This window comes from Numida meleagris, chromosome 26 (assembly GCF_002078875.1).
Source record: "Numida meleagris isolate 19003 breed g44 Domestic line chromosome 26, NumMel1.0, whole genome shotgun sequence".
Classification (NCBI taxonomy): domain Eukaryota; kingdom Metazoa; phylum Chordata; class Aves; order Galliformes; family Numididae; genus Numida; species Numida meleagris.
Genome location: NC_034434.1, coordinates 2263481 through 2288302, shown reverse-complemented (window position 1 = coordinate 2288302; position 24822 = coordinate 2263481). Strand labels below are relative to the sequence as shown.

Here is a 24822-nt window from a genome sequence, read left to right as displayed (position 1 = left end):
TTCCCCTCCCTTCCCGAGTTTCGGCTCTAACTCCACGCGCTGCTCCCCGGGTCTTTCGGGGGTGGTTGTAACGCCCGGGAGACCCGAGCACAGCCGCGCAGCACCGCTCGGGGCCGGGCGGGGGGGGGGGAGGGAACGGGTGCTGCAGCACACCGCGGCTGCGCTCCGGGACCAGACGCTGCCTCTGCCCGGGAGGGGTGCCCGCGGCAGCCGGCGGTGCCGGTTACAACCCTCAACATAGCCCCACCGGAGCTCGGTTGGTGGAGGAGGTACCCGCCGTTACCTGCCCGGCCCCCGTCTCCGCTGGCGCCGCGGCGCTGCTGGAGCTGGAAGGGGACGGTGGCGCGGAGCGGCTGGAGCCCCCCCGCCCCGCCGCGGCAGCAGGAGGTGCCCGCAGCACCCGCCATGCCCGGCCCGGCTCGCTGCACTGAGCGCCCACCGCCGCTGCCGCCGCTTATCAGTGCTCGGGGGCGGGGCTGGGGGGAGAAGCCCGGCGCTCATTGGGTGGCTATAGCGAGAGGCTCCGCCTCCATAGCGGAAGCCAATGAGGCCGTCCCGGGAGCTCCTCGCCGCACGCGCTGTAGCCGTAGCCAATCACAAACGCTGTCATCCTTAACAAACGTCATCCCTTTCGTCAGAGCCAATCACAGGCGACAGAGATCCTCGAGCCCCGCCCCCTCACCCTCCTCACAGCCGCAGCAAAGCCAATTACCACAGGAGAACACCACGGAAATCCCGCCCTACCGCGTGGAACCAATCGTGTGCCCTCTCTAGTGCCCCTCCCCTTCCCCACGAGCACCAATCGGAGCGAGCCGCCAGTGTTTGTGTTCGGCAGCCCGACGGCCAATCAGCGGCGGCGCACGCTGCGGCGCTCACGCCCCCGGACGCGGTTTCTCTTTCGCCTTCGCAGGCCGATCCCCCGCACTCGGCTGGCAGCGCCTGGGCCCGGCCCAGACAGAGAACCAGGCTCGAGGCCCTGGCCCCATTTGTACCGGTGCTGCTGTGCTGCGCACCACCCACCATCCCCTACGTGTACCGTTTTTTGGTGACCTGCATCTTGGTAACCGTGGGGCCTAACGCTGTACACAACCCAGGAAGTAAAATAACACCCGTGCCCATAGGGTGACCACCGTACTGGCACCCCCACATCTGCACTGCTGTGGCCAGTTGTGCAAACAGCAGCAGAGAGGAGTGAGCACAGCTAGCCAAGGTTGCGCTGCAGAGGGAATGGAAGCCCTGCCTGCCCCTGCTCCCAGCCCACAGATCCACGCTGCTGAGCTTTGTGGGAGCTGCTTGGTGTCTTCTTTACCACCCGTGCTCACCTTTGTTCTTTGTCTTTCAGCTATAGAAACGTGCTGTGGAAGGAAACTGTAATGTAAGTTTTACTGCCAAGTGAACTCGACATTTTTTTGTACCCCTCAGACATCCGAAATTCAGAACATCTCACCAGAGCCCCTCCCAGGTTAAGCTTAAATACACAAATGTACACAGGTAAGGCAGAACAGAAATCAGCAAGTGCAAGCTGCTGCTGTGCTGGGATAGAGCAGGGCCAGCTCTGCCAGGCACAGGTATGGGCACTACATGACCTGCTGCTTGTGCTCTGCAGAGACTCGCTGCCCGGCCTGCTCTTGGGCCCCAGCCCTTGTTAACATCAGCTGCAAGAGGAGCTGGGGGAGCCCAAGGCCATGGAGGTGCCCAAGACCCTGGATGGGGCCCTGGGCTGCCTGAGCTGGTGGGGACACACAGCCCATGGTGGGGAGTTGAACCAATTCAGCTTTGCAGTGCTTAGTATTTGGAAATCTGACCCTCCAGCCTTTTCCCAAGCTTTGGCTCCTGCAGTGTGCCTCAGCTCCTTCTGTCCCTGCCCTGTCAGATGCAGAGTTCTCTCCCTCTACCCAGGGCTCTCAGCAGCCAGCCAGCACCATCCTTTGACCTTCTGTTCCATAAGGCTCATTCCTGATCACAGCTTCCACTTAAACCTTACCCTTATACCATTTTGTCTGGTCTCCTGAAAAGGCTTCACAACATCCTCACCTATCCCTTGTTCCAGTTCCCTACAACGCTCTTTTTTAGGTCTAATTGTCCCTCAAATAAAAGCCGTCATGATTCTCCCTTTCTTCTAACCATACCTCTCCCAAACCCACAGTGGACTGCCCGCTATAGGTCAGGCCTGTGCTCTGCCTCCATGGGGGTGCGAGAAAGGAAGCATCCGTCCCAGCACAAAGGGTGGGGCAGATCAGTCCCATCCAGGAGTCTGGGAAGCTGAGGCATGGCTAGATAAGAGATGGGGGAATGGCATGAGATGGCAAAGTAGCCTGGGCTTTGTGCCAGTCTCTCTGGAGAGGAGAGGTTATGACAGCAGCAGGCAGTTGGTCTCCCCCAGTGGCTATCACAACAGAGCAGCACTCCCCATCTTCTTCCTGTATCACTCTGCTCACAAGGCTGCCTGTTTCTATTTGCATGTAATCAGGCAACAGATGGGAAACTAGACAGTGCAATCTTCTTGCTTCTAGAAAAACCCCGCAGGGGGAAGAGGCAGCGTATATTGCAGTGCTTCAGTTGCTGAAAGAGGACAGAACGTACCTCCTGATGGAACCAAAGATGAGATAAAAGCCACAGCTTTGGTTATTAGATCTTGGTAAACAAACAGAATGCCACCCATCAAACTAATCAGCCCTATCTCTTCTAGCAAGGAGTGCTGTAAGATCTCTGATAACGAGGAAACTCAAGAATCACAGTCATACAGGGAGGCACAGTGATCTCTGTTCAGGACTGTCTTAGGGGTTGGGGAACATTCCAGAATAGCAGCACCATTAGGGGCAATTCTGGGAGTTACACAGTTAAACTGTTTTCTGGTGAATGCTTTTATCTATGCATTCCTTCTCTCAACCTAAAATTAAGTTTTAAGCAAAGTAAAGGTCCTCAGGTGCCTGCTTTCCCAACAGCTCTTCCTATTCCAGCTCCCAAGGCAGAAACAAGGCAAAAATCACACCTAGCAGAATCTGGCTGCCACTCTGCATGCAGACATTTCTTCACATCAAGGACACCCTTCCTGAAAATACATCCTCCCCGACGCACACAGCAGCTATTAGCAAAACAAGAAGAAATTGCATGCAATAAGAAGCAGAGAGACAGCTAGCAAAGCACAGGTGTTCAGGGGGACAAGAAGTGCTCTTAAAGGCCAAACAGACGAGCTGTAACTTTCTTCTACTGCAGGCAGTGAACTCAGCCTTCATCTAGGATTCTCTCAGTCGGTCCTCCCAGCCTACAAATTCAAATTCACCTTTCAGTTTCTTTGCCACACTTTTAAGGCACTGCAGTTTGAACCCAATACTTACAGCTGGAACAAACTAAAAATATTCACTCCTCTGTGTTGTTTTGTTTTAGCATAAAGGTCACACAGCTGTGCCTCTGGCTGTTCTTACCATATCTCATGCTATAAATACTGCAAGGACTACTCAAATGAAAGTGGTTCAGCACAGCTAAGCAAAGCACCACGCTGTTTCAAGTCCACGTTTTGCTTTCACCAAATGTTTCCTCCAAGCTTTAAAAATCCACATTTTGTTTTATTACATAGGAAGAGGCAAGATGTCACCAGCTGTTACCTATCAAGGGGGCTACAGCCATGCTAGCTCAGATGAGCTGCACATTATCAGCCAGCCAAGTTTGTTTCATTTGCAACAAGATCAGCCCTTTCTGTGCCATTGTTGGGGAGAGATACACCACGGAACGAGCGTTGTAAAATTAAAGCTCCTACATTCCTGCAGGCTACACTCTAGCCTACGCAATGCAGTCGCCTCCCCGTAATTAAGTTTCCTAATGATGTGCTGCATAGTAGCAGAAGTAACAAGTTTTTACAACTGCTCAAAGACTGCAGGTCAAGGATCCAACTTCTTATCGTACCACGTCTGCTCACTTCCATTGCAGCTGCCACAGCTGTTTCTGCAGCCTGCTCTCCTTGCACAGAGAGCTGAGCAACCACACCACCAGTTAACTTTGCTCAGCTTTCAGAGCCCTGGGCAGACAGTCATTTCATCACAATGAGCAAACACCACAAAGCTTCAGGGTTCTCTTTCAGCTACGGGCTGACCTACGCAGCGTGCTCCAGAAAGCGGCCCTTAACGCTCCAGCACTGCCCAGTTCCTCAGCTTACAAGCATGCAGCAAAATAACTTTGTCAGACAGCTCTGGATTTCCCTTCCCCCATTTACTGCTTCAAGTACAACCTACCACCCATCCCAGAATGGCTACATGGAAATAACAAGCAAGCCAGGAGACATGCAAGGCTGAGCAGATGTCACTGCAGTGCTGCCATTCTAGTCCAGCACTCAGGTCCTAAACGAGGCGACATTTCTGGCTGTTCGCTATGGGGAGGAGCAGACGAGAGCTTAGATTTAAAGTCCTGATCAGCTGAGCATGAACGTGGAGGATCAAAGGGTCATTCAGCACACAAGCTCAGCTTTCCCTCATTGTCCTTAAACAAAATTCCTCTCACTCTAAACCATGTAGTAAAACGCCTGCCTGTCTGCCTCCCACTCTGTCTCCAAGAGAGACGGCTGCATTTCACCAGTGGACAGTTTCTGCACTCAAATGTTTGGAGATGAAAAGCTCTATGGAGTAAGATAAATACAACTGCCGTTTATTAAAAGAGTCTAACAGATTATTCACCAGACCAGCCAAGCTATTTCACAGTCTGGTCAGGCTTGCAGTGAAAACAGTGGGAGTTTTGGGAACAAAGTACAAGCTCTGCTAAGAGTAAGGAGACGCTATGGAATGGATCGCTTTCACAAAGTCATGGAAAGGCAGGAAGCTTCTCCTAATAGCATGAATCATCAATAAAACAGAAAGGAAGATTGCACCTCGATGTATTCATTGAGGTCCAGCACTGCCAACATCAGAACAGAGCACGTAAATGAATGCAAGGACCAAGGAGAGCAAGGCAGGCAAGTGTGGACAGATGGATACAAACCAGGGAGGCACTCAGAGCCAGCAGAGCAGCTCTCCTTTAAACAAATACTGCGAGCAGCAGCGCCGAGCGCAGGAAGAGCTGTAACAAAGCACAGCAAACACTTTCAACATGCTCCACTGCTGCTTGCTTTCCTTCTACCCACCACAACAGCCACCTGATCATCCCACTGCTGTGACCCTGAAGTTTATCCTACTGGAAAACAGGATAGGAAAAAAAAATTTACTATCTTATTTGCGATCCTTTCATCACAAGCTTGCAGAAGCTTGGGCTCAGGATTTCCACTTTGCTTCTTTATCACTGTTAGTATGAAGGTATTCGGAGCAGTCCCCAGCCTTGTGCCAGGCCATGCACCTATGCAGGAGCTGGCATTACCTAAAGGTCGCCAGGACTTGCAATCCACACCGGCAGCTCCCACTTATCTGAAGAGATGACCTTGCTTCTCCTCCCATTCCCAACCACTTGCATTCACAAACTATCAATACAATTTCCTAAAATAACATGCACTGCATTAGATGTAAAGTGTTAACTATGAAGGAATAACAGCTTGCTTAGGGGAATGTGTTAAAGAACAGCAGGAGAAGCTTTATGTTCTCTGGCTGGGCAAGCCCTTGGTTTCTCAGCTGGCACAGAGAAGTGACAGCAAGGAGAGCTCTAGCTCACCCATCTGCCACTGCCTGGCAAACCACAGCTGCTCAGTCACACAGCAGTACCCCTCTGTTTCCTGAAACTGAATTAGGTTAGAAAATGTTAGCAACTTGATTTAGAAAAAAAAAAATATGTTTACATAAAGGGCTGTATTTGGCACAAGAATATTATTCTCTCAGATACCAGGCAGTTCCAAGACAAGCTCCAGAAGAAACATTGCTGAGCCTTTTGAGAACACGAAGCCTGTGAATTTTGAAGCACAGGTAAAGAAAACTGCGTGGTAACAACTGGCACAAAGTAATTAGGAAAAAATGCAGACACTGAAGAAAATAACCTACTTGGCTCACCTCGTAGCTCAGTAAGCCAGGAGTTCATATGGGAAGAAACAGTTTTTTTTGCCATGAATAATTACTAAACCAGGAGTTTTAAAGGAAGTCAGCAGTTCCAGCTGGCACATAAACCTTATCCTAGGAACAGCCATTTTGCTGCACTGTACTTCAAACAGGACACAAGCCCCCAAAAGCTGTAACACCGCTCACCCCAGTTTTACATACTTGACACTATATGGTTTTCTAGCTACAGACACAAAGGACAGTGATCTATATAATAAAAGCAGATAAAAGTGACTGAGCCCATCTCGTGACACACTTCCTCTAGCAACATCCTCCCGTTCCCCATCCATTTTGTATAGGCAGTTTGCATTCATTACTGGAGCAAGTGAATACAAATTCTGTCCCCACCATACACAAACACAGAACCCACTGTTAATATCCTCGAAGTTCTTACCATAATCAAGTTAGTTATGACAGCTGGAAGCTGAGCTGCTAAGTCTCTGCTGGTTGTCCACAGTACCATAGGCAGTTTTAAGGAAAGAACTGCCCAGAGGCTGAGAAATGCCAAAGAGGATTAAAGTTTGGCCTTCACATCCCACATTGGTGCCATTTGCCAGTGACAAACGTTTCTTACACCTGTGGAAGTTTGTGTCATTGGGCTGAACAACATGAGCAGAGTTTTCCTTTAAGGAAGCATGGAGTGGACTTGATTGATTAGGAAGCAAGGCATTAACATCAGTGCCAGGCAGTTGGAGAACACTGCCTAGACTGGAAGGAATGTATTAAAGGAGCAGATCACAAATCCAAAAGCAGACAAGAAAAAACACCCTCATTTCAGCAGGAACAGGACAAGGATGGCATAAAAATATCTTCCCTACCAATAGGCTTTAGTCCTGCTAGGGCAAAATGTACTTTTATTGCAACTATTTAATAAGTAGATTATGCTATGAGACCCAGGGGAGGGAGGGAGGAGGGGAGGGAGGAAAGCAGGAAGTGTGGCTATATTCAGCTGTAACTAAGTGTAAAACTTCTGCTTTCAGCAAGACTCAGACTGGATCCTTTTTCCGTTACAATTAAAAAAAAACAAAACAAAACAGATGCAGGGCAAACTGGCTTGACTTTCCTCCTGCTGCCATGAAACACAGGCTCTACTCAGATGTCTGCATGCCAGAGCCCCTGGGGACAGAGCAAGTAGACGGTTTCTGTTCAGGTCAGCTGAAGCTGACTCCTATTCACCTACAGCTAGGTGTGTTCTGTAAGGCCTTCACCTCAATGCATGGCACATGGTTGCAATTCTCCATAGAGGGGTTTCCATGACTATTTTCACTACAAGATGGTATCCACTCAAATCTAAACAAGCTTCAGTCTTAAAAATAATAATGCCACTCACTCCCTCCCCAAACATACACAGTGTGCCAGGCTCCTGTACTCTTCTGTTTTATCAGAGACCAGGGCATGGTAGAAATGAAATGAGTTGCTTATCAGCTGCTCAACTGTCTGCAACACATCCCCAAAACTGGAGTTTTTCAGATGTGCAACAGCTGGTATTCACATGGAAGTGAAAAAATAAAAACACCACGCCAATCTGCCAATCAATCCAGTCTAAAGTGATTTCACCACTATTATTGTCTGAACTAAATACATTTGTTGCTGTTGGGTTTATTGTCTGAAGTGTACCAAGGCCCAGTGGAGAGCTGGTCTCCTCTGCTCTGAACAGAAGCCAAGGCTCAGAAAATACCGAGAGTTATGCTTGTTGTCAGCCCAGGTTCCACAGCCTGTTTTCTATAAATTCTGTATTTCACACCTTCTACCATTTGTATATACATATCAGCATTTAGCTTGCTTGCATGTCATTGGCTATACTTTGTCTAATCCAGTCAATAACCAAATTTAAGCTTCTCACCAGCGACAGCAAGCCTAATTTAGGCTCCAAGCCCTGCTCTAAAGAAGGGCCAAAGTAGATCAGGTTGCTCAGGGACCTGTCCAAAAATATAACCAGCAAGCAGCAGCTAGGCTTCAGTTATTCTACGGTAAGAGTGCCCTTGTCAGAGAGTGACCCACTTCAATATAGGCCTTTAAGATGCATCAAGCTGGGTGCAGAGATTCTTCAAGCTTTACATGCTTGGATCAAGAGGCTCTCTTATGCTGCTCTACTGCCCTGACTTACCACGCCTAGAGAACAGGCGCTGAAAGGTACCAAGTTGGAACCCAAACCAGATTGAAGTCACCCCCACTCACCTTCAGAAGATGTGAATGCAAAGTGAAGCAGCAGTCCTGGATCTTCGTGTCTGTGTGACAGCGCTCCGGAGAGCTGCAGCACGCAGGCATGGTGCTAGCCTTTGTGCAACTCCAGCCTCCACAGCTGGTCTGAGACAGCACCTAAAAGCAAGGAAGAATTAGTGAAATATAGCACTTCAGATATTTCTACAGCAGATTCTTATTACCCAGCGTTTGTCCCACTTGCCTTAAAACATGCTGAAGCAGGTAAAGTAACCCTGCAGGAATGCAGCATAACAACCAACACACGGAGCAATTAAAGGGAATGCTTTAGGATCTGTAAAGACCTTAGCAAGGGAAAAACCTGAAGCACTGATTCTGCTTCAAAACAATTCCTACATAAGCAAGCCTACCTTCTACCACCACTAACCTAAGCGATGGCTATATTAAAATACCTCGGACAGATCATAAAATGCCAAAGCAAGCAGGAACCAAGGTAGGAAACTGGAAATTTAAATCTAATTTCAACCTATTGATGTCCATACCTGTTTATGAAGATTGCGTATGGTCTCTGTTTTTTTTTTTTTTCCTGGTGGAAGTTCCCTTCTCATTGCTTATATTTGCTAACATTCAGCAAGAGGTAGCTCTCTTTACCTAAGACACTCGGGTTTCAAAGAGTTTTAGTGAGGATCAAGGCCTAAAAAGACTTCAACAGATTCAGCTGGATTTTTTGTTAGCTAACTCTGCTGCCATTAGTGGCAGTTGAGAATGTAAATATATTCAAGATCCCAGGATTTAAAAACCAAAACTCACATTTTTGTGTCATTTAACATGAAACTTCAAATCATCAAGCACTTTCTAAACTTCCTTTAGATGCAACACCAGGAAATTCCTCATTTCCTGCCTGGAACATTCTGACAGTTAAGACACTAAATGTATCTCAAGAACCTCATTAATGGAATTTAACCCCCCGGAGACACAAGTAAGAGCAGAGGGTATCATCCTTCCTCCTTACAAACTGATTCCCAATTCTGCTAGGGCGCTGGGGTTGTACCAGTTTCGTGCACTGACATCTAGTGGTGAAGCCAACACAGAAGGCATCTGCTCCAGTTTCACGTGCCTCTGTGCTTTTCCCCACAACAGACCTTCAACTTCAGCTCCAGCAAAGGTCGATTATGGAACATTCCAGTCCCAATCATTGGCACACACATCCTCCACGTACAGATCCATTAAAACAACACACAGATTTTTATTTCTACCAGAAGCAGCCTAAGTTTGGGCTGCATTTTAAAGCACGCAGCAACAACATGTTAAATCCCTACTAGTATGTGGATGCATAAATACAGAAGAGGTCTTGAAGGCTCTGCCATGGTCGTAACACAACCTGACCACTATTCTTCTGAGAGCATGAGAGAGTTCCACAGATGTAAGGCCATCGTCCCTTGTCACTACCACCTTACTCCATAAACACACTGGGCAGCCTGGAGTTATGTCAATTCAGTGCTCAAACTGCACAGAGGACTGTTTGCATTGCCATTTTAAATAGCAGGAGACAATTAGACCGCATGGGGAACCGGATTCCTGGCTTCCATTCAACTGCTGCCACCTCTAGGAAAGTCATTAACCACCACCCACTTCTGCTTGTCTGCTTTGTTTTTCCAATAACATCCTGCTGAAGGTGAGAAGTCCTGCTAATACGCATTAGTATAAACAACTTATTTCAGAACTGCAGTGATACCTAGAAGTTCCAGTTAATGCTTTTCTTGTTTTATCTGATATACTTAAGAGATATAGCTCTCATACATGCATCGTTTTCAAAAGAGGAGTCCTTCAGCAACCACGGACAAGCAACTCTTTCAGTGGGATGCGGTAATGTGTGACTTTTTGAATTTACACAGGCATCACATTCTCCATTCTCGTTCATCCAAGCAAACCTGTAATTCAATTTGGATACTTACAAAGTCCAATTATGTTATGCTGAAACCACCTTTTAAGCTAATTGCAGCTTTTCCACCACGGATAGATTCTATTTAATGCAAGAAAAAGCATTTTTTTTTAAAAGATGATGTGATCAATAAGCCTTTTAAAAGCTTTTTCATTGCTCCTGACTGCCCCCTATTTCCATTAAAGCCCTTCATCAGTTTGCAACGTGATGCACATTCACTCTGGCAAGGTCTCAGCAACAACTATGATGTATTCAGACCAACATTTCACTTTTCCATCTTTTATGGAGAAGTGCACTGTTTTCCCCTGTTCCCATTCCTACTGCCCTTTGAGGCAACAGCTTTAATTGTACACAGATCATGTTTTAAATTAAGCACTGAAGGTCAGTCTCACAGTCTGAGAGCATAGAATTCATTAGATTTTGGGGTCAAATGCAATCTGAGATACGCCTGAGCTTCTGTCAGTCCATTCCACCCATGAAGTCGGAAGAATTGGTGCATTCCTGCAGCGTTTTCTGCAGTAACCTCATCATCAGGTTGGCACATTAGTCCACTGAAATCACCAGATTTTTATTAATGAGTTATTCAGGGGATCAGCGTGCACAAGGTTGACCAAACGGACACTTGTGTTTGCCACCAATGCAAACATTCCCACCTCACGTACCACACACACCGCTTCCCATTGCTCTCTGTTTGGGCACAAGCAGACACATTCCACCCCGGCTCCTCCAGGTTCGCCTTCCAGCATTCCGCAGGAGATGGGGCACACCTAGGAGCAACAACAACAACAACTGGGAATGAAAGCAGCGCTGTGACTTGCATGACTGAGGGTGACACGCACCACCGGGATTATAGGATTAGGCCCCGAGAATTTGATAATCCCAAAGATAACCGCAGCTGCAAAGAGATCACATGTTTGACCAAATGCCCTGACTCTCAGCGGGGCTGAGGGAAAACAGCATCTCTGCTGAAGCCTGAGCTGGGAGCTGCTGTGAGAGAAACACACGGGCAAATCTTGACACACACACACACAGAAGTCTCCCCCAGATGAGACGAGAAAGGTTAACCGATGGCAACGGCCCATCTGAGGGAGGGAGGAGGCCCCGAGCGCCTCAGGCCTGCAGGGCCCGCCCAAGCCCGCCCGCCTCAGCGAGCAGCCGCGGCCCAGGCGAGGCCGCGCGCAGGGCAGGCGCCGGCACCCCCTGACGAGGAGGGCCGGCAGCCGCTCCCCGCCTCCGCCGTAAAATCAACGGGGACTCACCGCCTTTCCTCCACCCAATCACTCCATCAACCCGACGGCGCGCTTCTGCCCGGCCCCAAGATGGCGCCCGCTGCGGTCCGCGGAGCCCGTTGACTTCGCGCCCTGACTCAATATGGCCGCCGCCCCGATTCCCGCCGAGAGCCCCCTCTCTGCCCAAAACCAAGATGGCCGCCGGCAGCTTCGCTGCCAACGGAGCCGCCGGGATGCCGAAACAAAGATGGCGGCTCCCGCTGGCGTGAGGCTCGCGCGTGGTCACGTGACAAGGGGGTGTGGGCCGTGTCCCGGCGGAAGCGTGAGGGACCGAGCAGGGAGCAGGGCTGGCGGCGGGAGCGCGCTGGCGCCGCCGGAGCAGACGTGCCGCAGGGCGGGCGACACGGCCGTCACCACGGAGCCCGCCGGCACTAACACGGCGGCCACCGCCGCTTCACGAGCCGGGGGCGCCGGGGATCAGGCAGCCTCGCTGCCCCCGCCCCCTCCGAGGATGCCGCGAAGGAAGGTGAGCGGGGCCGGGGAGGAGGCCGGTGGGGGAGCAGCAGGCTCAGGACATAGCTTCCCAGCTTCCCCATCCCCTCTAGCTGCCTCTTATGGGTAGAAAACCGGGGGGAAAATAGCGGCCTTCAGCCCCCAGCGCCCACCCTACGCTCTCCCTTATTGGCTGTCGCAGAGTCCCGCGCGGCCCTGATTGGCCGCCCCGTCCGTCACTCATCGCCCCAACGGTTACCCTTTTCCTCCCCCGCCGCCTGCAGCGCGGGCCTCCTCTTGGTTTCCCTCATTGGGCAGTCTGTTGAAGAGGTGGCAGCGTATTGGTTGGGCTGTGTTGCCGGGCTGGCCGCTGATTGGCTCCCATAGCTGCCCATCTCCGCTCCCAACGGTCACCTCCCCGCGCGTGCCTTGTTCCTCCCTTCCCCCATCCCACTCCGCCCCCGGGGTGGATGTTTCTGTGGGAGCGAGGCTCGCACTGATTGGCTGCCGGCCGCCGTCAGTCACACCCTACTGTCGCGCCCCTTCTCTTCTCGCACTCCCATTGGTGGACTCTCTTTTCCGGCTCCACCCACGCGCGTTGTGATTGGCCGAGGCCGGCGAGTCGCTGTTGGGCGCAAAACAAAGCAGTGCAGGGGCGGTGTGCGCGCGCTTGGGGGCTTGGCTGCCGCTCCCGCCTTTCTCCTCAGGGCCGCTCGTTGAGAGGCCTCGTGCGGGCACCTCCACTTTCTGAGGGCAGTTCTCCTCAGAGAGGCCACACTTGCGGCCGCAGGTGAACATAACCGCGTCCATCGTCCCCTGCGCTCCGTTCCGTTGTTTTCCCGGCCTGGGCTGCCCTTAGTAGCGCACAGCCAGCAGTCCCTTGCCAGAACCCATCCGTTTTCCTCACCACCACTTCTCTGTGCCACGCTGGGCCTTCAGGGTGATCTGTGCCGTCTGAGTGGGCATGTGGTGGCTGGCAGCAGGGAACAGCAGTGCTAAAGCTGAAAGCAGGGCATGTTCTGTGCTCCCTGGGCTGCTGGTTTGGCTGAGAACAGCCAGCTTGGAGCTCAGCGTGGAGCACAGCCTGTCTGCCCATCAGCCCTCGTTGTTCTGTTTTTAAAAGTGTTTTTGTTATGGGAGGCATCACCTGGCTCCGTATCGATGACACAAAAAGATTTTGCTCTGGAGTGAGACACTTGGCATTTGTTAGTTTGAATGCATCACAGTGTCAGCTCTACATTGCCTGTCATCGCATGCTTTCCCTGTGGTTTTATTGCGTGGTGTGCGCGTTTAAGCGCGTCTGTGCTAACGTCTGCTCTGTGGTGTTGTAGAGGAATGCGGGCAGTAGCTCAGATGGAACGGAAGACTCCGATTTCTCCACTGATCCGGAGCACACGGACAGCTCTGAAAGCGATGCCACGTCGCGGCGATCCGCCCGTGTGACCCGCTCCTCGGCCAGGCTCAGTCAGAGCTCCCAAGGTAAAGGATGTATGTTCTGAAACACATCCGTGGCAGGAGGCTTGGTTCACTCCATGTTCCTGACCTTCGTAGCTTAAATGTGTGGCTTTTCATACCCGAATACAAATATGTGGCATTTTTCTTTGGGTTTTAACGTACCCTGGTACAAGGCAGTCTTTCTGACTGCATACTGCACCCACGTGAGGTAGTGCAATGTAGAAATAAGAACTTGAGCATCCTCAGTGCTAAAAGTGAAGCTGTTTCTTTGTTGTAGGAGGTGGAAATCAAACCCCTTGATTCTGCTTTGCCTGATTTTTTTCTAAGAGCTCTGAAAATTTCCATCTTGTTAGTTATATTGGTACCATAGACAAGGTAGAGAGGGAGGATTTAGGGATACAGGTTGCTTTTGTTTGCTTTGTTTCTTTGGGGTTTTCTATGCAGCAAGGGAAGATGCATTTTCCTGACTTACTGATGTAATAAATGTAATCAACAAATTGCCACTTATTCTGCGTGCTTCTACTTTTACACCCAGGTTAAAAGAGGAAGCATGTGTCCACCTCCTCCTTTTTAGTTTTAGGATAGCAATTCCTAGGCTGTTAGTTATTAAGCTATCATATGGCATCAAGGGGAGAAATTGACAGTAGTTAAGTTTGTTCCTTCATTCTATGCACACACTGTTTTGTGGCGGATTTTCTTGCAGGTAATAAACTTAGGTGCACATTCATCTGGTGATTAGGCCTTAAAAACAACAGGAAAGGTGGCTTGGATTGGTATGTGGGATGCCTATGATACTGTTAGGGTATGAAAGCATTGTTTTCATGCAAAATAATCTGTTTTATGAGTCTTATGAGCAGCGTGTCTTTGCAAAACCATACACGGGGTCCCAAATGTACCTCCGTACCAGAAGCAGCTTTGATATTCTCAAGAGTTTTCTAAATGCTCATAGTTCTTATCTAAGTTAATCACTACTAGCTTTCCAAGCAGGAGCTGTTTGTAATTCCTAATCAATTAAGTTATGATGTCAGAGAAAGTGGATCTAGTTCCAGATTCGTCGGTGTTTATAAAGGTGACAATGATTTCATCTTAGAAGAATAGAACATATCTTTGTGATAAAGTGCAACGATTGGAGAGAATCCCATGCTGATACCCTGCTATCAGATGTTGGTATAATAGACTTCAGAGCATGCGTGAGGCATACGGTGGCATACAGTGCTTAATGAGGGGTGTAATTATGGCGTTTCCATGAAATTAGATTCCAGCCCTGTTCGCAATCCGCCATCATTTGGAGCAGAAGAACCTGTCTATTCCACGAGGAGGGTGACCCGCAGCCAGCAGCAGCCTGCCCCTGTGACTCCGAAGAAATACCCACTGCGGCAGACCCGCTCGTCTGGATCGGAAACGGAGCAAGTGGTTGACTTCTCTGACAGAGGTACGTAGACCCAGGGAGGTGCTGAGACCTTGCAAAATGCTGTTGGAAAGGGTATGTGGCTCCGTTCTCTGCACACAGTGTAATATCCTCAGGTTAGAGGGTTTGAGACAGCTATCCAGAGTTGCTGTACATATATATATATATATATTTTTGAAAGCTTTCGTTCTGGCAAATTTGTAACATCTTGATCCTTGTTCAGACACTAAAAATGCAGCGGATCACGATGAGTCTCCACCTCGTACCCCCACCGGGAATGCCCCTTCCTCAGAGTCTGATATTGATATCTCCAGTCCAAATGTATCCCATGATGAGAGCATTGCCAAGGACATGTCCATGAAGGATTCTGGAAGTGACCTGTCTCACCGCCCTAAGCGCCGCCGCTTCCATGAAAGCTACAATTTCAACATGAAATGTCCCACTCCTGGTTGTAACTCTTTAGGTAATTTCAGTTCCAGGATTGATTTGTTGATTTTTGCCTTCCTGTGGTGATACCGAGTCCCCCTCAGTTGACTTAGCATAACAATAGGCAGTTACTGAGAATCAGAAACATTACTGAGAAGTGGGTATAGAGAAGAGTTATGGAGCATATCTACAGCTATATTTTTCTTGTCTGGAAGTGTTTGGGGGATGATGGGATAAAGAGCAAGTTAGGAGAGTGAGCAGAGGTGTGGGAAGAAAATGCAGAGCCTTGTAGGTGAGGGTATTGATCTCAGACAAAAGCAGGTTCTCAGCAACAAATGAATGCAGTTATCTAATACACCTGGCTGCTTGCATGGAGTGCAGCTTTTGAGTTAGTGTGAAAAGGATTTTCCTTCTTTGTTCTTATAGCTTGTGCCACGAACCGTGAAATGTTTTCCTCCTACCGGACTGTTAATACATGGAGTTACCCCTCTTGAGAAGCTCGTATGCAGTATCTGATCATCTGGGCTACATTTAATGATCATGTGTTAAAAGCTTTTTTTTTTTTTTTTCCTGATCCTTTACAGGACACCTAACTGGAAAACATGAGCGACACTTCTCCATATCAGGATGCCCACTGTATCACAATCTGTCAGCAGATGAGTGCAAGGTAATGAAGGCTTCAGTTTTATCTTCCTTACGCTTTTGTGGAACAAAATGCCAAGACCTGCTGTTTGTGCACGGGAAATAGAATTAATGTGTTCCAATTGATGTCTTCAGCTGTAAGATGGCAGCATTTGTTATGCGTGAAATAATTTGTAAATTACACTTTAGAAAATCCAGCTAAATGGAGAAATGGAAAAGGTGGAAGCTCTGACCGTAGGTTGCTGCACTCTTGACAGATGAGTTTTGACTTCCAGGTGCGAGCACAAAGCCGGGACAAGCAGATTGAGGAGAGAATGTTGGCCCATCGGCAGGATGACAACAACAGGCATGCCACCAGGCACCAGGTGGGCAGTCTGCACGACGTGGGGTGGCTGCTCAGTTAAGAGTGGAAAACACTCAGCTTCTCTTTCCAGCAACAGTGACTCCAACTTGATCTCCCTTCTGTACTTCTTAGCTAAGCTGCTGTGCTAAGTCCTGAGACTCTGTTTTGCAACCTCCAATTTGTTTCAGCAAGGGAAATTCATTTTATCCTTTTAATAATAAATATGAGCCTGGAGCAGCTAGTGAGAGCAGAGAGGTGACGGTGGGGCAGTAATATTACAGAGGAGGCTGGAGTTATTATCAGGATTGCCTTTTCTGTGTGCTTTCATGTGTATGGCAGGAGAATTTCTGCAGACCTGCATACCACCATTTTACTCTGACGAATTCCAGCAGGGGAATTGTGTTTCTCAATTCAAATGAGTCTTGAATGAGAGTCAGGGTGACTTGATGAGTCAGCAGTGAGCTTTTCCACGTGATTAAGCAGTGCATAAGGAATGCACCCAGTCTTGTGGGGCTGAAGTGTGCTGGCAAAGGCAAGCTACGTAAAGTAGAAAAACTTTTCCATTTTATGTATTTGCGTTATGCCTGAAGTGCTTTCTCATGCGTGCAGGATTTGGTTTGGAGACAACAAACCTGATAAAATGGAAGGCAGCACAGAGGTCCTTCAGGGTGAAGAGGTGCAGGTGAATATTTGAAGTGTGTGAAGCCTAACGAAGCTTTCCAACTCTGTTTTTTTCAGGCACCAACAGAGAGACAGCTTCGATACAAAGAGAAAGTAGCTGAGCTCAGGAAGAAGAGGAACTCTGGACTAAGCAAGGAGCAAAAAGAAAAATACATGGTAAAAGCAGCAGTTTTTTCCTTCCTTTGTGTCTGGAATGAAACTGCTAAGTGGGAATTTGTTTTTTGCGCTCATCCTGCAACATTCTCAGTTCAAAAAGGTGCAGAATTCTACAGCCTAGTTGTAGCGTGGCAGTAAAAGCTCCTTTTTTGTCTTATTGCTCTAGGAACACAGGCAAACCTATGGCAATACTAGGGAACCTCTCCTTGAGAACCTGACTAGCGAGTATGACCTTGAGCTTTTCCGAAGAGCACAAGCACGGGCATCTGAGGATCTGGTAAGACCTCTAACTCATATTTGTTCAGAAAAGTGAATGTTTTTTGGGTTTTGTTATACTTGTACAGATAGAAGCTATTGTAAGATGAGCACCTACAGCACAGTCAAGTCAGCAAAGTTGGATGAGGTATGATGCTGAAATCATTCAGAGGGTTTACTGTAAGTATAGGAGGAGCTAAATATCTGCAGAGATGAAGGCTACAGTGCCTTGTAAGAGGAATAATTAGTAACAGCCTCATTTAATAGGTGTATCTTTTCAGTGAGAGAATGGACAGCTTCACCTGTGGAAACAGTAGTAAAGGAGTGATTGGAAATGAAAGATAAAAGGTATCTTGACAGTAACTGGTGACCGTGGAATGGAGTTAAAATCCTTATGTTGTGGCTGAGGCTTCTGTAGGTGCTCTTCAAAGCTACCTCCCATCTCCAGAAATGAACCAAAGATTCTTTGATGCTTACCAGAGACAACTGTGTGTGGGATATCTTAAGGCAGAGCATTAGGCTGTACTTCTCCCTGCAGATGAGGGAAGAAGTATTTAAAGACATTTTCTGGTGGAAGGAAGGCGCAGTAGCTGGTGCTTGTGAACAGGGCTCAGGCTGAGTCTACTTGAGGAGGGGTCTGTGGGAGATGTCATTAGACTTGAAGAGAAGGATCTCGTTGATGGAAATAAATACAGCCCCTTCCTCTCAACATCCCTTTAAAACGTTTTTTAGCAGCCATTCATGTATTTCATCTGTAGGAAAAGTTACGGCTCCAGGGCCAGATCACAGAAGGCAGCAATATGATTAAAACCATCGCCTTTGGCCGCTATGAGCTGGATACCTGGTATCATTCTCCCTACCCAGAGGAGTACGCTCGTCTGGGACGTCTCTACATGTGTGAGTTCTGTCTCAAATACATGAAGAGCCAGACAATACTGCGCAGACACATGGTAAGGACTGGGATGGATCTCTGATTCCCAAGCTTTACATCAGGTGTGAGCATGCAGGTGTTTTTAAACGTTATTACTGGTTTTAGTTCAGTTGTTCACTTCGAGAGGTGAGAATACTGAGTCACTTTGAAAGAAGGATGAGTTTTCCTAGATGCAGGTTTGATTTCTGGTCTGTTCAGTGGCTTACAGAGGATCAGAAATGGGACCTAGAATTAAATTTTTGTATCATAGTTAAAAAGATTAGCATGTTTCCTGGTATATCCAGTGGCTGTTGTAACCTATTCTGCCTTTAAAACAGTAGTGTCACCCTAATTTTGTTTACTTGTCACAGGCAAAATGTGTTTGGAAACATCCACCGGGTGATGAAATCTACCGCAAAGGCTCCATTTCAGTTTTTGAAGTCGACGGGAAAAAGAACAAGGTAATTAATTGGGTTAATAGGCCTAGCACTGCTTTTCCTGTAGAGAAACGGGATGTAAATGGCCCTTTCTCTCTCTAGTGGTGGAAAGGCTGCTGCAGTCTGGTCTGTCAGTTCTTGCAGTTCTGACGTTTGTTTTGTCTGCGTTTTCTTTGTGGCTATTCCTCATTGCTGTCGTGCACCAGCAGTTTTGTCTGTTCTCTTGCACTGTGCTGGATCAATAGGTTTTGGGGGTTTATGCCAGGATCCCTTTCTGAAAATGAAAGGGGAGCTTCTGTGTGTGGCCTCAGTAGAGTGGGGCTGCATCTCTCATTCAGCTGTGAATAGTCCAACTTGTGTTAGAGTGGAAAGTAGCCTAATGTTACAGAGGCTAACCTTGACCTTCAGTTGAAGGGCAGAACTTGAATCTGCAACCACAGGTTCAGTGCTAGGTAGTAGCAGCAGTCTCTAGGTGTGTCCAGTCCTGAAGGCTTCAGAGGGAAGAACAGAAGAACAAATCCAAAGCTAAATTTTGCACTGCCGGAAGTTGGGAGGAGGCTTTTCTATTTACCACACATGACCTTGAAGCATGGGATTAACACAGACAAGCAGAGATCCAACCTGCTGTTTCCCTTCACTGAGGATGTGATGTTTTGAGCATTCAGAGATTGATATGGCAAACATAAATTCCCACTCTTACAAAGTTCGTTTTATCAAATTTCTTCATAAATGGGATTGTTTCCCAGCCCAGCTGCTCTATCTGAAAGGCTCCACATCATTTCTCAGATGATGCAGAACTTTCTTTGGATTTCCCATGTATGTCTGTTTTTGTTCACACTCTCCTTTTGTTTCTAGATCTACTGTCAAAACCTATGTCTGCTGGCAAAGCTTTTCTTGGACCATAAAACATTGTATTATGACGTTGAACCCTTCCTGTTCTATGTCATGACAGAAGCTGACAACACTGGCTGCCACCTGATAGGATATTTCTCTAAGGTCAGTTGCTTTCTTCTTGCATATAAACCTGTTAGATGATGATGGTGAGAGTGCTAGTGACTCCAGCTCGGATACAGCTCCCTGGGCTGCCATCCTAAGCTTTAAATCGTGCACCAAACACCCAGTGGCTGATAAAGTCAGATGCTAAGCAAGCCTGGTAGCTGAAGGATGATCATGTTACTGGTTGCTAGGCAGGTATTTCTGCCATTGCTGCTTTCACCTTGTTTTCAATCAGTTGTACGGGCTTGTTCTGTCTGTTGGGATTATGATATAGCCTATTGTTTGTGCAGATCTAGACTTGTTAGTTTGTTCTCTGTATTCTTGATTTTAGGAGAAGAATTCTTTTCTCAACTACAATGTCTCTTGTATCCTGACCATGCCCCAGTACATGAGGCAAGGCTACGGCAAAATGCTCATTGACTTCAGTAAGTATAAAGAGAATCATTCTAGAAACGTTCAGTTTGATGTAATAATTTCACCCCAGTATCAAACATATCTGGTAGATGTGGAGCAGTTTTTATTATAGCTGATTTCTGCTCGTGCTGAAGAGGGCAACAGTCTGGAGGGAATAGTTTGGGAAGGAGAAATAAATTTCCTTTCCTTTACAGGCTATTTGCTTTCTAAAGTAGAAGAAAAAGTTGGCTCTCCAGAGCGTCCTCTGTCTGATTTGGGTCTCATCAGCTACCGGAGCTACTGGAAGGAAGTTCTGCTTCGTTACCTGCATAATTTCCAAGGAAAAGAGATCTCTATAAAAGGTATAATTTCACCCTAATTAAGCTGGTTCAGGAGCATGCCTGTGCAACCTCAAATATGAGACAGGTCATGCTCATCGCATCGATGCAAGTGTTTGTATAGCAGCACAGCTATTGGAATGTTCTTATATTTGGATACTGCTCCTATTTAGTCCTTCGACACCAAAAATAATCCAACTTACCAAGTTTTTAAAGTACGTACTGATTTCTTCCTTGGAAAAATATTAAAAACTCAAATATTTTTCAAGTGAAATGACCACAGACAAATTGTGTAGCAGTGCTACAGATAACCAGAGCAGTCAGAGGGTTCAGGTCAGGCAGCAGCAATAATAATACTGCATGTGCCTTCTTAATATCTGCAAGGCATTTTGTGTTTATCACTTCAAAAGGTGATGCCTAAGACTAGTAGTTGAAAACTATCTATCTATTATAGCCTGTTGCAGTGGAATTTGTTTGTGTTCTAATGTAAACTGATACTGGTTTGCAGAAATCAGCCAGGAGACTGCAGTAAACCCCGTCGACATTGTTAGTACGTTGCAGGCACTGCAGATGCTGAAGTACTGGAAGGGAAAACACTTGGTCCTAAAAAGACAGGTAAGGTTTCAGATGGCTCTCACTGTGCCTTTGTTTCCTCTCATTTAGCTGTTAGATTCCTGTGATCTAATGAAATCAGCATTATCTTTGTTTGGTGCTGGGGCTTCCCTGCCTTTTGATTCCAGTGGGAAGCACCATAATTTTGAAATGCAGTTGCTAGTAAAATAAAACACTGGCATTGAGCGTGATTCTTTAGTGTAGCAACAGGCTGCATAGACAGACTTTTTTTTAATTTTAATATATGAAATAACATTGTTAATTGTAAGCAACTTTTAGGGGAATGATGGACTGACATTCCTGTCATGCCCCTCATCGTGCATAACCTTTATTGGGCAAATGGATGCACAGTAGTGCAATGAATCCTGAGTGTGTCCTGTTTGTATCCTCATTAGGTATAAGACAAGTGACTTAGAAACCCCAAAAGATCAGACAGTTTCTCTCATTCACGTGCTTTTTCTTGAAACTTTGTAGCTACAAGTAGCCTTATCAATGTGGTTGGAAGTGCTTCTAGAAAGTGCTATGAGATAGATGTTACTTCTGACATGCTCAGCAGCTTGGAGTGGGCTAATCACATTTCTGCACTTTGATGTTTGGTGTAGTACCTTGGATAATTCTCCCATCACGGACTGTTTGTTTTAACCCGCCCTTTCATGCTCTTCTCCTCAGGATCTGATTGATGAATGGATAGCCAAAGAGGCAAAAAGATCCAACAGCAATAAGATAATGGATCCCAGCTGTTTGAAATGGACCCCTCCTAAGGGAACTTAACTGTCTGTCACTCCTGAAGCCAGTGAACCCCAGCAGTAGGAAGTACCCTAGGGATCTCTGTTGTACCTGTTGCTGTTGTGATTGGCTGGTACAGTACCCTCCCAAAAGATCAGTTCCCCTTGGTACTGTTCTGGCCCAGATCTTTAGTGCACACCAGACGCTAGTTCTGAGGAACTTTATGTTTCGGCCTCAATGAGGTTGCAAGGATTGGATCTGTATAGGACCCAAACGAAGCTCCTAGTAGCACTGGCCCAAGGAGTTCTGATATCTGGTACTGTACCTGTCCAGTCACTGGTCTTACCCTCATGTTCTTATTCCGATGAGGTTGTGTTGTGTCCTGTTACCTGGTTGTTTCTTCCTTCAGGTTCCTTGCTTTGTAAGTACCAGAGGTAACGTCTGTGGCTTTTGAACAAGGTCTAATAATGCTTGTTTGCAGAAAGCCTGTTTTCCTAACAAGCTGCCATTACACTGACTTCAGCATTTTTTAACCAGTCCTGTCTGGGGGGCTGTTCCATTCCGTGTATGAAATAGTCCTAGTGAGGCAACATGCCACCTTATTCAGCAGTTTTCCGTATAATATAGCAGGTCTTCACATAGTTAAGATCGTGCAGTCAGAAGCTTTACGTACCTTGTAGCTGAGTGCTGTGATTGTTAGTGTTATCCCAGAGGAGTGCAAGCTAACTGCCTGAGAGTATCACAGTCTGATACACTTCATAGAGCTGCTGGTGGTGTGTGCTCCTGGAGCTGCAACAGTGCCACTTCTGTTGGAGAGACCTCTGTCGTTGCATGTTGCTGCTTTCCTGGCTTTTTCTCTTGGAGTTGGTGGGTTCCTTCCCACAGAAACAGCCCGTTCAGTATATTCCACTGGAAGTATTTTACCCAGTGCAAACTTCCTTGCCTCATAGGTCTCGTTCTATTGAGGAAGATTTTTTTCCCTCAAGACTGTAGAAACAAAATCTTCACTATAGATAAATATTTGCTAGCCTTGTCCAAACAGCCACAGAAACTCCAAAATACAAATATCACCAGTAGTTGGATTGCCTACAGTTTATATTCTGAGCATCAGTGGCAGCTTCACGTAGCTGTGTGGATGGTTTGTTCCTCTGACAGTGCATCCTTGTTTGTCTTTGTAAAACGAGAAAGCTTTTCCTTCCTCTGTCCCATCAGCAGCACCAGATGAAACTATCATACGATGGCTTTCAAGTATAACCACTGTCCTTGTGCCACAAGTTTGCCATATGGCTCCAGCGTGATTAAAAGAGGGGGACAGACTTGGGGTAGGTGATGGCAGCATCGTGTAGTGCTGATTTCATTGGAACCTTCCAGTGCTTTTTTTGGTGGAATGGTGACTGAAGTGAAACTCTTGCAGCGTGCCAGTAGGTAGGAGCCGTTTCCTGTTAACCACTGACCCATCCTCGTGTGGAAAAGTTCTCTCTTGCCCTTCTGATGGTTGTCTGCCTCTCTCTGCTTCTCTTTAAAAAAAAAAAAAAAGAAAGAAAAGAAAAAAGGAAAAAAAAAGATCATCAGTCAATGACGTGTACTTTGTGGGCATTACTGAATTTTGCTGTCTCATGCCCTTTGCTCCTGTATTGTAACTAACTACAGATACTCATGAAAATATCCAACAAAGTAGATCTCCTGTGGAGTGGGGAAGGAGGCCATTCTTGTACAGAAGCTAACCCCTGTTCCCATGATGTGGTAGAATGTGCTGTTCTTGTATCTACTTCTCAATAAAGCATGTTCTCTGCCCAGGTTTGTGCCTTCCCTGTATTTTCTTGTTAGATATACTACTCTGCATCTCCAGTTAAGCGAAGCTGCTGCTTTATGGTTCAAGGGACTGATTTGGAACCCATCTTTGTGCCTGCTGTGTTAAAGATTGATTGTGGCAGTCTCTAGGTTGGATGTTACAGAGGTTGATACCCTGTGGTGTGTATTCACTTGAGCTGGTCCTGCATGGGAGGCTGCCAGGAGGAGGCTGTGGATGTCACCAGCAGCTGGAAACTTAAGTATGCCATGGAAAACTAGGATAGCACATGTCAGCTGCAAGTCCTAAGAAGGAAGGAGTTACCCTAAAAGTGATAATCCTAGATTTCTAACCTTTTCTTGTCTGCTTCCGTGACCAGATCTCCTTGCTTCTTGTGCTGTGGAAGGACATCGGAGCAGTGAAGTCTTTGATCTTTGAAAAATAGCAGCTGGAGTTCATTGCGCAGCTAAGCATTTTGAATCTCTGAATTTCTGATCCAAGGTTCCGGCTCCTTCCAGGGAGTCAGCTCAATGGGAGGAAAAAAGAAACAAAAAAGAGGGCATGTTCTTTGGGCTCTGGGTTCTAAGCTGCAGAGAGGTGAGGGTGCTGCTAAGAGTGAGGCCGACCTGTCGGTGATCGTGGCTTGGGACTCGAGATGCTCAGCTTATGAGAAGTGAGCTGAGATGAAACACCTTGGCAGCCTTCTTCTGTTTAAGATGCATGAGGAAGGGATAATTGAAACCACAGACGCTTCCCTGAGCAGTGATGTTTGCTAACTCGCATCAAGGCTCTTCCCATTTCTGCCTTTCCTTAATAACAAGACCATTTAAGATCGATAAAAATAATATCATTCAAGGAAATATGTATATATGGGAGCATTGCTTGTACTTGAGCATGGTTTTGCATAATACCAGTTGCCAGATCTATTTTTCTAAGTACAGTAGGATACAGCATGGCTTAGTTTGCAGATAACTGTACAGAGAGATGAGAAGATAAGGGGTTTGGGTCTCACATTGCCCTGCTGTGGGGCAGCCAGCCCCTCTCTTGTCTTCTATTTCCCTTACTGGTTATGTTGTGTGTTCTCTGAGGCTGTGGCTGTCTCTCTGTGTATGTACAACTCTTAACGTGACAGGGTCTCGTCTTGGCTGGGACCTTGGGATCCTTAGGTAATGCAAACACTAATTAAGCAGTGAGTCATGCAGAGGGCCATAAACATCGCTAGGTAACCGAGGATGAGACATGCAACTGCTCGCAGTTTCACCCACAGTTTATTCATAGCAACTGCAAACTTGCAGATGTTATATACTATGCTGGTGGTTTGAAGCCCACTTTAAAATGGTGATGCTGTCAAAAAGCAATGAGTGCTTTCAGAAAATTATCCTAGAGGATGCATTCTTGCTCTGTCTCTTCTCGTTCGTAAAACACTC

At 47.2% G+C, this 24822-nt stretch overlaps 2 protein-coding genes and 1 long non-coding RNA gene across 7 annotated transcripts in view; 1 reads left to right on the top strand and 2 right to left on the bottom strand.

Annotated features, from left to right (window-relative positions):
- FAM117A (family with sequence similarity 117 member A) overlaps nucleotides 1-440 on the bottom strand; it is a 17372-nt gene extending 16932 nt beyond the window's left edge. For both annotated transcript variants that reach the window (XM_021378005.1, XM_021378006.1), the window contains exon 1: nucleotides 284-440. In XM_021378005.1, coding sequence (XP_021233680.1) covers nucleotides 284-407 — 124 coding nt within the window. In that variant the 5' untranslated portion in view covers nucleotides 408-440. The remainder of the gene's footprint in view (nucleotides 1-283) is intronic.
- LOC110388583 lies at nucleotides 4618-11494 on the bottom strand. 4 transcript variants are annotated; one of them, XR_002432907.1, is made up of 5 exons: nucleotides 11367-11494; nucleotides 10770-10874; nucleotides 8184-8324; nucleotides 4969-5046; nucleotides 4618-4884 (listed from the first exon to the last, which is right to left on the bottom strand). It is a non-coding gene; the product is annotated as an uncharacterized LOC110388583 (long non-coding RNA). The 4 variants fall into 4 exon arrangements; XR_002432906.1 differs by having other exon boundaries at nucleotides 4618-5046; XR_002432909.1 differs by lacking the exons at nucleotides 4618-4884; nucleotides 4969-5046 and adding an exon at nucleotides 5744-5856.
- KAT7 (lysine acetyltransferase 7) lies at nucleotides 11612-23400 on the top strand. Its single transcript, XM_021378003.1, has 15 exons — nucleotides 11612-11862; nucleotides 13160-13307; nucleotides 14539-14715; nucleotides 14915-15154; nucleotides 15702-15784; nucleotides 16035-16124; nucleotides 16841-16939; nucleotides 17106-17216; nucleotides 17953-18144; nucleotides 18476-18565; nucleotides 19397-19537; nucleotides 19869-19962; nucleotides 20146-20292; nucleotides 20777-20883; nucleotides 21550-23400. The coding sequence occupies exons 1-15, from the start codon at nucleotides 11848-11850 to the stop codon at nucleotides 21649-21651; spliced, it is 1836 nt and encodes a 611-aa protein (XP_021233678.1). The 5' UTR covers nucleotides 11612-11847; the 3' UTR covers nucleotides 21652-23400.